This window comes from Danio rerio, chromosome 8, assembly GCF_049306965.1.
Source record: "Danio rerio strain Tuebingen ecotype United States chromosome 8, GRCz12tu, whole genome shotgun sequence".
In the NCBI taxonomy this organism is placed as follows: domain Eukaryota; kingdom Metazoa; phylum Chordata; class Actinopteri; order Cypriniformes; family Danionidae; genus Danio; species Danio rerio.
The window spans coordinates 32,542,501-32,554,800 of NC_133183.1; the positions used below are offsets into that span (position 1 = coordinate 32,542,501).

General features: G+C 33.5%; 1 protein-coding gene across 1 annotated transcript in view; it reads left to right on the forward strand.

Annotated features, from left to right (window-relative positions):
• Nucleotides 1-12,300, forward strand: part of pgm5 (phosphoglucomutase 5) — a 38,610-nt gene that overhangs the window by 4,884 nt on the left and 21,426 nt on the right. The window contains exons 2-6 of the mRNA NM_001126396.1: nucleotides 1,314-1,476; nucleotides 1,984-2,130; nucleotides 2,206-2,331; nucleotides 3,659-3,849; nucleotides 4,694-4,848. Of these exons, the coding sequence (NP_001119868.1) occupies nucleotides 1,314-1,476; nucleotides 1,984-2,130; nucleotides 2,206-2,331; nucleotides 3,659-3,849; nucleotides 4,694-4,848 (782 nt within the window). The remainder of the gene's footprint in view (nucleotides 1-1,313; nucleotides 1,477-1,983; nucleotides 2,131-2,205; nucleotides 2,332-3,658; nucleotides 3,850-4,693; nucleotides 4,849-12,300) is intronic.

Consider the following 12,300-nt stretch of genomic DNA (forward strand, 5'->3'; position numbering starts at 1 on the left):
TTAAGTATGCTATGATTGAATCTGCTGTCTTTATGTCAGATTCTTGAATGTAACCTATTATTTAAATATTAATGTAAAATCTTTTGTGTATAAACACACGACATTTCATGTTTAATCTCGACCAACAAAATATGTTAGTTATGGGTTGCTGGGTTTTTCCACAGTTCATTTTTATCGTGGTAATACATGTACTATACATGTAATAGATAATGGGCATTTAACCCATTGAACTTGAATTATATAGGGCATTCTTGCTACAAACTCTTATTAATTGTTTGATCCTGTTGTTATTGAGGCCTAAAGCCATATTGGGTTTTACTAACTTTTAATGTATAAAAAAAGTGTTACATTTACATTCAGATATAAGTGGCAAAAACATCTTATAGAAAATGGCAAAGACTGACATGCTGTTTTACATGTTCAGTATGCTTAAATAACAAAATTGTACAATATTTACCCTATTGAAAGCCCAGTAATTAAAATAAATGCAGGGTTCCACACTATTTATTCATTTTGTACAAACACAAATTGGTTAAATTAACTTAACAAAGAGGATTCAACATAAAACTATCAAATTGTCCCCCAAAAATCTCAAAAATTTTGTTTTTTCAGTTTTTTGAGTAATAATCTAAAATAGTTGTGTATGTTTTGTGTATGTAAATAGTATGTTTTGGGCAAATAAGGTACAAAGAACCAAGCATTTGCACTTTAACATTACTTTGTTTTTTTTGTGGAACATAAAAGAAGATGTTCTAAAGAATATTCAAACTGATTTTCATTTTACTACAAATAAAATATGTTATGTTAATTCATGCATTGTCCGTTTACAAAAAATTCCACTTCTATTGTCACTTTTATGCATTAGGAATTTGATCTTACATTAATTTGCCCTGTTTACTAAATCTGGCCCTTAAGATCCCAAAAAATAAATGTGCCCTTTAACACTTGAAGAGTTCAGATGCAAAAACCTCTGAGTGCCGTCTAAAATTTCCATTGAAAATGATTTTTTTTTTTCAGCCTCCTTTGTTAATGTTGAGTTATTTCACTTTAAAGACCAGGAAAAGGACTTATTCTTTGCCATAAAAGTGATCTTTCTGAACATACACAGAGAAGCCTGATAAAAATGAGGAAAATTTCAGATGACATTTAGAGGTTTTTGTATCTGAACTTTTCACTTTTACAAAGCTTGCATGGGATTCCTCTCAGTAAAACAAAAAATAAACGAAAACAAATTAAATTGACAACTTTTTAAATTCGCAACTTTTTGTGTTTAAAAGAAACTAAGATAAATCAAACCAAACCTTTGGTTTCAGATAGGACGTCTGGTGATTGGACACAACGGGATCCTGTCCACCCCAGCAGTGTCCTGCATCATCAGGAAGATTAAAGCTATTGGTGGTATCATCCTCACTGCAAGCCACAGTCCGGGAGGACCAGGAGGAGATTTTGGGATCAAATTTAATGTCGCGAATGGAGGTGAGAACATTTTAAATCAGTGTTTTTACTCCAGTTCTTTCATTTTAGATAGATGGATTGAGATATATTAGCTGAATGGATGGACTGGTGAATGTAGAAATATAGAGCTGATAGATGAATGGATTGGTGGATTGATTGATTGATTGATTGATTGATTGATTGATTGATTGATTGATTGATTGATTGATTGATTGATTGATTGATTGATGAAAATAGGAGGGATGAATGGATTGATTATTGATGGAAATAAATATAATGATGGATGGATATGGACAGATGGATATATGATTAATGGATGGATAGATGATGATTGATGGCTGGAGTGAATATGAATGGAAATATGATAGATAAAAAGTGTTATGGATGGATGGATGGATGGATGGATGAAAGAACGGAGGGATTATTGATGAATGATAGATGTATAAATGCTTGATGGGTGGCTCTATAATAGATAAGTTGTTTACTTTAGATGTTTTGTTGAAATCTGTGTCTGTTTTTTGTTATCAGGACCATCTCCAGACACAGTGATAGAGAGAATCCACCAGGTGAGCCGCACTTTAGAGGAATATGCTATTTGTCCTGACCTGCACATCGACCTTTCCCGACTCGGCCGTCAGGACTTTGATTTAGAGAACAAGTTTAAACCCTTCAGAGGTGAGCGCTAGAAGCTAGAAAAATGTTTGTTTTTTTACACGCACATACTAAACATAAAATTTCTCTGTATTTCAGTTGAGATTGTGGATTCAGTGGAGATCTATTTCAACCTGCTGAGGGGCATTTTTGACTTCAGTGGCATCAAGAGCTTGCTGACAGGCCCAAACCAGCTGAAGATTCGAATAGATGCCATGAATGGAGGTAAACATTTGTGACAGTTGCAAATATCCCGCCTTCTGTTTAATGCAAGAACATTAGTACCTTATTCACCTGCACAGGCTCAATGGAAATATGTGCCTCAGCTTACGTTGCTGGGAATCATTTACTTTCACTCAGACTACGATCCCATCTCCATATGGACTACAAATCCTGTCATGTCGCTGATGGCACACACACACACACACACGCAACCTTGCTGAGCATTATTTATCTATTTTATGCCACTGTCACATTAGAGTTTGTGCTTGCGAAATTCTGTTGTGAAAAGGTGCGGGATTAAACAAGTTGATTAGACATTATAAAAAATAAGCGATTGGTCCATATTTTAAATTTCTATCCAGAAAGGTCATGTTTTGATCTGTAATTGGTCTCACACAATCAAGTTATGCGATTTCACAGGTTAGAGTTTACCAAGCTTAAACTTTCCAACACAGCGAACTGCGAAACTTTTCACATGAGCTTGCATTTGCGATCTGACGCATTTGTGTTCATATGAATGTAAGTCTATGGGCTGAAAACCCCAGTGTGACTGTGGCTTTAGTGAGCATTAAGGCCTGTTTTTCTTGTCCAGTCTAGACGTGTTTGATTCTTGCTTTGTTTCGTTGTTTACGTAGTTTGCTGCCTGGACCAATCTCTTTGCCTGTGACCCGACTACTCTCTTTGCTTTACCTGCATGTACCCGATTGCTTCTGTATTTAATCTTTGCCTGCCTGACCATGACAATATGTCCCTATAATTATTATTAGTGTGGAAGGCATCGTACCGCCCGTAGTGTTCAATTCATCTAGAAACTGCAGTCAAACGTATGTTTCAGTACATTTTTGGCGTTTCATAAAAAGAAAGTCAGCTGAAGCATGTATTTCCATCCGACAACACTTTAGTTTAGGTCCCAATTTACAATATTCATAAACCATTAACCAACACTATTAGCTTAATAAATTAAACCACTAATTAGCTGTATATTAATAGTTAGTACCGTAGAAGTTGGGTTTAGGTTTTGGGTTTAGGTTTTGGGTAGAATTAGGGATGTAAAATAAGATCATGCTTTATAACAACTAATGAACAGTTAACTAATGAACAGATTAATAATAATCAGATGATAAGTCAGTGGTTAATGGCAATAAATGTGACCAAAACTAAAGTGTTACTAAAAATCCTGCTTGAAATGGCAGATTTCTGTGATTTGTTATCATATTACTTTAATGCATTATCATAAACTAAAGTGTTATATTTCAACTTCTGCTTTAAAAAAAAGATAAAAAGCTGGATGTGTTATGTAGAAGGCATGTCCTCGTGTGGTCTGTTTCAGTAATGGGACCATATGTCAGAAGAATCCTATGTGATGAGCTCGGAGCTCCAGCTAACTCTGCAGTGAACTGTGTCCCTCTGGAGGACTTTGGAGGCCAACACCCAAACCCAAACCCTGCTTTCGCTGGACCTCTGGTGGACTCCATGAAGGGCGGAGAGTTCGGCTTTGGAGCTGCTTTTGATGCAGATGGGGTGCTTGCCTCTTATCTCATAATCATTTACAAATGACTTAGAAAATTGTACAAACACAGAAAAAAGTGAAAACATCATAAGAGTTAGATAAGAGAGTGTATAAGAGAATCATCTGAACCAAATTACTGGATTAATTTTAGCTTCTTTTATTGCAGTACTTTATTGTTTATTATTCCTTTTATCTTTTGTCATTCTACTTTGTCTTCAGTTAAATATACTGTATTTTCTAATATTGTATCTTCATTAAGTTTTAAATGCATTTAATGCTGTTGTTGTTTACCAAACCATTTACTTTATTCAATATATATTTACAGTAAAAACTCTCAACTTTATTGCACTTTATTCAGAAGGTCATGATTCACACTTTTTAAATAATTACTTTGTATAGCTTTTATTTTATATTCTTCAGTGATACAAAACAGAGACATTTCAGCACAATGCCTTACATTGTGTTCAACAGAAGAAAGAAACTCAAACAGGGTTGGAACAATTGGAGAATGAGTAAATGATGACAGAATTTTCAGTTTTGGGGGAACAGTCTCTCTTGTGAACAACTAAAACAGTTGTGCTGTTTATCAAAGCAAACTGAAAAGCACAATTATGTAAAACAACATTAATATAAATTATTAACAAGCTTTTTCTGACTACAAACTTTTGAACTTTAGTGTAAGTTCTTGACTTTCAAGATTCAACACCTGATTATTTTATACAACACATCAGTTAGCAATAAATGGTTATCAAGTAACTTGCATTTTAGATTTTAAAAAAAGAGTTGCTTGTTCAATCAAATTAAACAACAGAATTTATTGTTGTATGATCTTGGCTGTGTTTCTGTCACGTACAGGATCGTTACATGATCATGGGTGAGAATGGGTTTTTCGTGAGTCCGTCAGATTCGCTTGCAGTGATGGCTGCAAATCTCTCCTGCATCCCTTACTTCAGTCAAAGAGGAATCCGAGGTTTTGCCCGCAGTATGCCAACCAGCACAGCCATTGACAGGTGAGAAAATCGTACTTTTATTTTTTTTACAAAGTTAAAAATTAAGCTTTTTTTAAACAACAATACTTATAGAAATGTAAGTGTTGTATGTTCAAAAAGTCCTCTTTTGACACGTTCTTAGACAATTCAGGATCAAAATATTAGATGTTTTTTTACTATACTAAGTAAAGATCATATTCCATTATGACATTTTGTTATATTTCCTTCCGCAAATATCAAAACTTAATTTTTGATTAGTAATATACATTGAGTAAAACTTAATTTGGACAACTTTAAAGAAATTTCAAATTACTTTAAAGATTTTTCTCGATATTTAGATTTTTTTGAAACTTCAGACTCCAGATTTACAGATTTTATAATTATAAATCTCAATTTCTATATTAAAGTACCTTCATAATTGGTTTTGTGGTCCAGGGTCACATACATGGACATACATATTGTAATATATAGTCAAAATTATGAAAAAGAATATTATTGCAAGATGTAAACTAAAAACCATGTGGGAAAGATAGACGGATTACAAATATAAACTTATAAATCTGAGAGAAAACTGCAAGATATAAGCTCTAAATCAAATAAAATGAGACAAGTAAGAAATAAACAAGAAATAAAGTCAGAATTGCTAAATAACATATAAAGAAATAGCAGTTCAGAGAAAATAAAGACATGACTTCTGAATTGTAAGAAAGATTTATTAATTGTTTGATGGGAAAAAGTCACAATTTGCATTTTTATCAAATGGCTTTTATCCATATAATTGATAAGCTGATGATCCAGGTGGAAATCATTCATCAGGATGTATTTTTCCACTGTGTCAGTTCTATGTCTTGTGCAAGTCGCAGAGCGGTAAAAACATTAGTGATGAGGCCAGAGGTTACAGTGTGGAGACTCACTCCCTAAGAATAACAGTGTTAGCTCAACCCTGCACTCCTGCACACACCATTCACCCCACTAAAAATAACCGTCAGGGTGCATCAAGCTCAAGACTTGACTAGATCATGCCCAGTGAGTAATTAATAATGATTGCATTCAATTTGTCAAGTAATATGTAATGATTTTTATTTTTTTGAAGTGTATGTTTTAAAATTGGTATTCCACTCAATATGTAGTTTAATTTGTGGTTATGGGTGTTAAAGATATTGCCCAGGCTTACATAGCAACAGTCTAACCAAGTTGTGAGCTGGGGGCTGGACTATCTGTTTTGTTAACCAATGGGGCTAAAAAAAACTTGGCAAATATATTATTTTTTTCAGTTCTGTTTGAGATAAGCTTGCACACTTATAAAATAATAGAAAAGAATGGAAAACTATGTAACTTTATTCTTAGTGATGCACATTTAAAGAGATAGTTCACCCAAAAATGAAAATTCTGTCATATGTACATATGTCCTCTTACTAGTTTCAAATCTTTACAAGGGTCTTTCTTCTGCTGAAAACAAAAGAAGATAGATATTCTAAAAAAAAAAAGCTGGAAACCTGCAACCATTGACTTCTATAATATTTTGAATATATGGAAGTCAATGGTCCGAGGTTTTCAGCTCTTCAAAATATCTTCTTTTGCATTTTTAAAGTTTTAAAATCACTTTAGGGTGAAGAAATGGGAAATAAATCAGCATTTTTTGGGTCTAGTAATAATAATAATAATAATAATAATAATAATAATAATAATAATAATAATAATAATTCCTTACATTTATTTAGCACTTTTCTGGACACTCAAATCGCTTTACACGTTGGTGTGCAGCATCCACCTGGATGTCATGATGACAGCCATATTGCGCCAGACTAGGGCGCTGTGCTCCTTAACTTCAGTGGGCGACCATGTGAGAATTGCAGAGGGCAGAGATGGTCATATATGACATGTACCATATATTCCAAAATTCCAGGGCTTGATAAAAACACAGCAAAATTCAGTGTATATAACAAAATTCCTGTCATTTAAAGTTGTGGAAAATAATGACCGATAAAATTAATTAAGACTCTAAATAAGATTTTGTACTTTCTTCTGTGATTCTGACTACTCTAGAAATATTCACTTCACTAAAAGAACTATACAAGCCTAGTGGACAGTTTCTATAGACTACATTTCTGAAACTACAGAGTGTGAAAGCAACTATGTATTGATGAGTAAATTTATTTTATTGAAAACACTTTATTTTAAGTCACAATTCATGCTATTAACAAACAATTTACTAAGACTATTAGCTCATTTTCAAACTGATAATTGCTTATTATAAATTAGTAAGGGAGTAGTTGGGTTTAGGTTTTGGCTAGAATACTTTACAAGTGCTAATAGTGTATATGCAGAGCTAGTGTTTCTTCCCATACTGATAAACTTCAGGTGAATGGTTAATGTGACTTTTTTTAATTTTATATGGTTCATTTTACAGCATTGATGTTGTAATGTAATTAAAAAACAATCAGTTAAATAGACATTAGCATTTGTTTAGTTGTTCAAGCTTAAAACGAGACGAAAATCTGTTTACACGCATGTCAGGATTAGCACGCTAACTCAGAAGCTCCATTGAATATAATGGGCTCAAAGAAATGTTTATATTTTAAAGACATGGTGGAGAAAATGTAATGTAATTCAATGCAGTTCTTCTTGTACAGTCTGAGAACCACTTTATGTTGTATATCAATCAGGCAGTAAAGATCGCTAATTTTTAAAGAAAACAGACCTTAAACGCGCTGACTTCATAAGGGCATACAGTTCACCAGAAGCACTTGACCACGTTTACTCACAAATAAAAGTCCTTCCACACACTTCCGCATATACCCTATATACAGTTAATATCTTAATAATCGGCAGGTAACAAGCCAGTAGTTAATAGTGTGAATTGTGACCTAAACTAAAGTGTTAATATTTTATTTGTTTAGGTTTTGTCTTAGTTAACCCTTTTGAACAAGGAGTTAAAAATGGACAAATCCACTGTATTAGTCTAGTTCTCTTTAATGCACTAATCATTGTTGCTTCCAAAAATGACGTGAACTCGACTCATATAAAACACCCTAATTAAAGGAACGGTTCACCCCAAAATAAAAATTATGTCATCTTTTATTAATCCTGATGTCATTCCAAACCCCTGTGACTTTCTGTCCTGTTTTGTTTTTTTATTGACTTTAATTGTTCAGACAAAGAAATATTGAAACATTTCTGAAAAAAAGTTCTTTCTCGCTTCACTCACACATTTCTACCAACAGTATTTTGGGGTGAACTATACCTTTAATGCTGGCAGTCAAATAGGAAGTGATGTTATTCACTGCTGACCAATCAGTCATTAATAACAGCCAAGCTGCGTATTGTGTCATATCCCCAGAAATAAGGCTGATTTCCTCCCATCAATATTGCTTTTGTTCTGAGGGCCATTATTCACTTCCTGGAGGCTTTGCGAGGTTGGTTCAATGTCAGAAACACAGTGTCAATGAGGCTTTAACTACTGGTGTGGCTCAGATAAAGAAAGACAGATTGAGTGTGCATTTGGCCTGAAGTTGTACATTATGAAGTATAGCCATAGCTAGTCATGTTTTCCATTCTGTAAATGATAGTTAAGTAATAACCCTCCCAGCCTAGAGACAGTTCTTAGATTGTTTCCTTCAACATTGAAGTCACCCTTCAAAACTAAGTCATAGCCTCTTATGATAAAAATTCGCAGATTTAATGTTACATTCATTTTGAAAACACTAAAGGAAGGGTTGACACTAGGCAGGATTGATTTTAATAATTGAACAGGGTAAGACATAGAGGTTTAAAGCATAATTATTAAAGCAATGCATTACTTGCTTCTATACAACAATTTTTAAATATAATATTGTAATATGTCTTCAAAGGATTCTTTAAAAAATATTTTTGACAATATTTTGTATTATGTGGTTGTAAACAATCATCATAATGAATCATTTTTTTGCTCAGGAAGAAATTTTAATTGAACAGGATACATTATGAGATATGAAAAAGACCACAAATACCATCATGCACATTGCACACGCCAGTTCCTGATTGTCTCTGATCACACACACACACACACACACACACACACACACACACACACACACACACACACACACACACACACACACACACACACACACACACACACACACACACATACACACACACACACACACACACAGCTATTACCTGGACTTTATATTCACCTCTCTCACATGCACACACACATTGCTGAGTCTTGTTTACCCTGTGTAGCATTACAAAGCATTTTTACTGGTTTGTCTTGCCGTGTTTTGACCCTTTGCTTAGTTTATTTTTTTTGTTGTCTTGCCGCCTGTCCTGATCATTCGCCTGTTACTACCTGGATTACCTACTTCACAGATCTCAAACTCAGTTCCTAGAGTGCTGCAGCTCTGCACAGTTTAGTTCCAACCCTAATTAAACACTTCTGATTAAACTAATTGAGCACTTTAGGCTAATTTGATATCTTCAAGTAGGTGTATTAAAGCAGGGCTGGAACTAAACTCTCCCTCCAGGAACTGAGTCTGACACCCCTAACCTAAATGCTCCTGTTTGTCGCTGTTCTTGACCATTGCCTGCAGAACTACTTGTTAAGAAACTGCATGTGGATCCCCAACTTCTTTGTCAGTATTCTTCTGTTACAATAATGATATTGGTAAGGATTGAATTAAAAATTAGAAACTGCAAATGAAAATTTAGGCATTAAAATTTTATTTTATTTTAATGTAGTGCAATCTTAAAGCAGAACAAATAAATAAATACAGTTTTATAAGGATTTGTTCCAATCTCATTTACCTGAACATATATTTTACAATGTTATGAATACATTTTGTTTAATTATGCTTTGAACCTTTAAAGACATATTAAAATATTACTTAAATAGACATATGTAGTAGTTTGAAGTGATATATTATATTTAGTTGGTGTTGTAATTTATAATAGAAAATAAACTGCAAGTTCTTTCATCCTATTATATATATATATATAGTTTAAGTCAGACTTATTAGCCCCCCTTTTTAATTTTTTTTTCCTTTTTAAATATGATGTTTAACAGAGCAAAGAAATTTTTACAGTATGTCTGATAATATGTTTTCTTCTGGAGTCTTATTTGTTTTATTTTGGCTAGAATAAAAGCAGTTTTTTAATAATAAAAAAAATTTAAGGTCGAAATGATTAGCCTCTTTAAAGATAATTTTTTGCCTAATTACCCTTTAAGCTGTATAGAAGCTTATAGCTGTTTAGATTCTTGAAAATATCTTGTCAAATATTTTTTTACTGTCATTAAGGCAAAAATAAAATAAAGCAGTTATTAGAAATGAGTTATTAAAACAATTGTTTGGAAATGCATTGAAAAAATCTTAAACAGAAATTGGGGGGGGGGGGGGGGATATTTCGGAGCTATATATTTCGGGCTAATAATTCTGACTTCAACTATGTATAAAAAGCATAAAAAGAACGTGCAGTTTATTTTGTTCAAACAAAATAAAATTATAAAATGATAAAAATGACATTTTTAAACCACAGAGTTGGATTTTATAGTCTAGTATAAACAGTAGGTCAAAAAAGCAGAGATCAAAGTCCTAATGCAATTCATAACCATAAATAAATAGAAATACTGAAAGTTAATTAAAACATTCTTGTACAGTAAAGGTATGTCATATTTTATTGTTCTTGAGCAGATGGTAAAGAATATGTCTGTAACTTGAGTATCTCTTTTGACGAATCTGCATCACGGTGTCCAGACTGAGCAGTTTTTTTTCTGAGGCATGAATGTCTCCTGGGGTGTGATTGTTGGATGGAGGCGTTTCTGCTGCTGTAAACCTTTTTAGGCGAGGAGCGAGTGCTGGGCTGTGGCTGTGTTTATACTTCAGAGCTCTCAGGAGTGTGTGTGTGTTTGTGAAGTGGCTGTGGAGATAATCTGCTGGAGCGTGTGTGTGCTGTAGGTCCGCTGTGCGTTTGAGCCTTGATATGTGCTTGTATGAGTGTTTTTGGAATGGATGGAAGGATGGAAAGGAAACATCTGCCGTGCTTCCTACACATTGGAAAGGGGAAGAGAATCAATGTGTGCTATCAGTGTGACCATGCACTGAGGATGAACTACTGAAATATGAAAAAAAGTGAAACGTGAGACAATCCAGTCTAACCGTGGCTGCAGTGACAATTCATTTAATGGTGGTTTGACAAAAATTACATATTTGTGTATAACTAGAACCGCCATGGGGTCAATCTTACCCATCACTGTTACGTGTTAATGTACAAAACAGATATTCAATAAAATATTTAAGCCTTCCAGTCAATTCCCAAATATTAAAAATGGTTTAGATAAAAATAGATAAAAAAGTGGGACATTTATAAGCGCCAGCATGTGTCCAATTTACCTATTAAAAAAATGCTTGTATTTATGTACTGCTTACGTTTGAAATTACTCACCAGTGACTTTTACTTTTAATTTCACTCATTAAATTAGTGGGTATAATAAATAAAGTCACAATGACTAAAAAATTTGTAGAGCTATTAAAAACACAAAATGCAATGAATGATGCGGAGTCTGAAATAAGTTAGAAAATAGGTTATGCATCAGAGTTTGATGGCTCAAATTTAGATATTTTAACCTGCTCATGAATGTTCAAACTTTATTGATGTTGTTCTCCTAAAATAATCTTGTTATCCTGAAATAATCAGTTCATGAGTCTAGACACTTTTTGTTAACAGTGGTAAAAAACATCAGTGAAATCGTGTGTTTGTTCTTTTCAACAATTTCTACTCAAAATTTGTGCTAGGTAAAATTTACCCGCACTGGTAATTTTAGGTATACAGCAACCTCCGACAATTCTAGTGTTAATCCTTAATCTTTCTGGATTTATGAGTGAGTCGTTGAATCATTTACTGAACTAACTAGTGCAATAACACAGAAATATCTATAAATAAAACAAGCAACTGTCTTAATGAGTCGCTGTACCCTTCACAGAACCAGTATGTTTGACACAACTGAGTATGTTTACATGGACACCAATAATCCGTTTTTAATATGATTAAGAAAATACTCTAATTAAGAGTCTACTATGTAAACTGCAATGTTTGATTAATTCAATCCAATTAAGGTCATAATCAAGCTAAGCAGAAATTGGTTTAAGAAATGTTTAGTATGCTGATATTAGTCATGCTATTGAAGTGCAACACAGACATGTAAACACCTTAATCAAACGGCTACCTTCGTGTAGGACCTTTTTTATTTTTATTTTAAAGCAACTGGCTGCAAAGAAATTTTGAGTTTATTGAGCTTCATTGTTTAAGGATGTGCTAAATTATTTTTTTGAGTTGACTGAAAATGCTGGTTTTTGTCAAGTATACTTTACGGAATAATTTGGCACAACTTCAACCACAGAAGCTTAATGCCGAGTTCAGACTGCATGATTTTCAAAGTAGTCTTGTCACATATGTTTTCACACTGCATAACTATCTGGTCTGCTTTGTTTACAC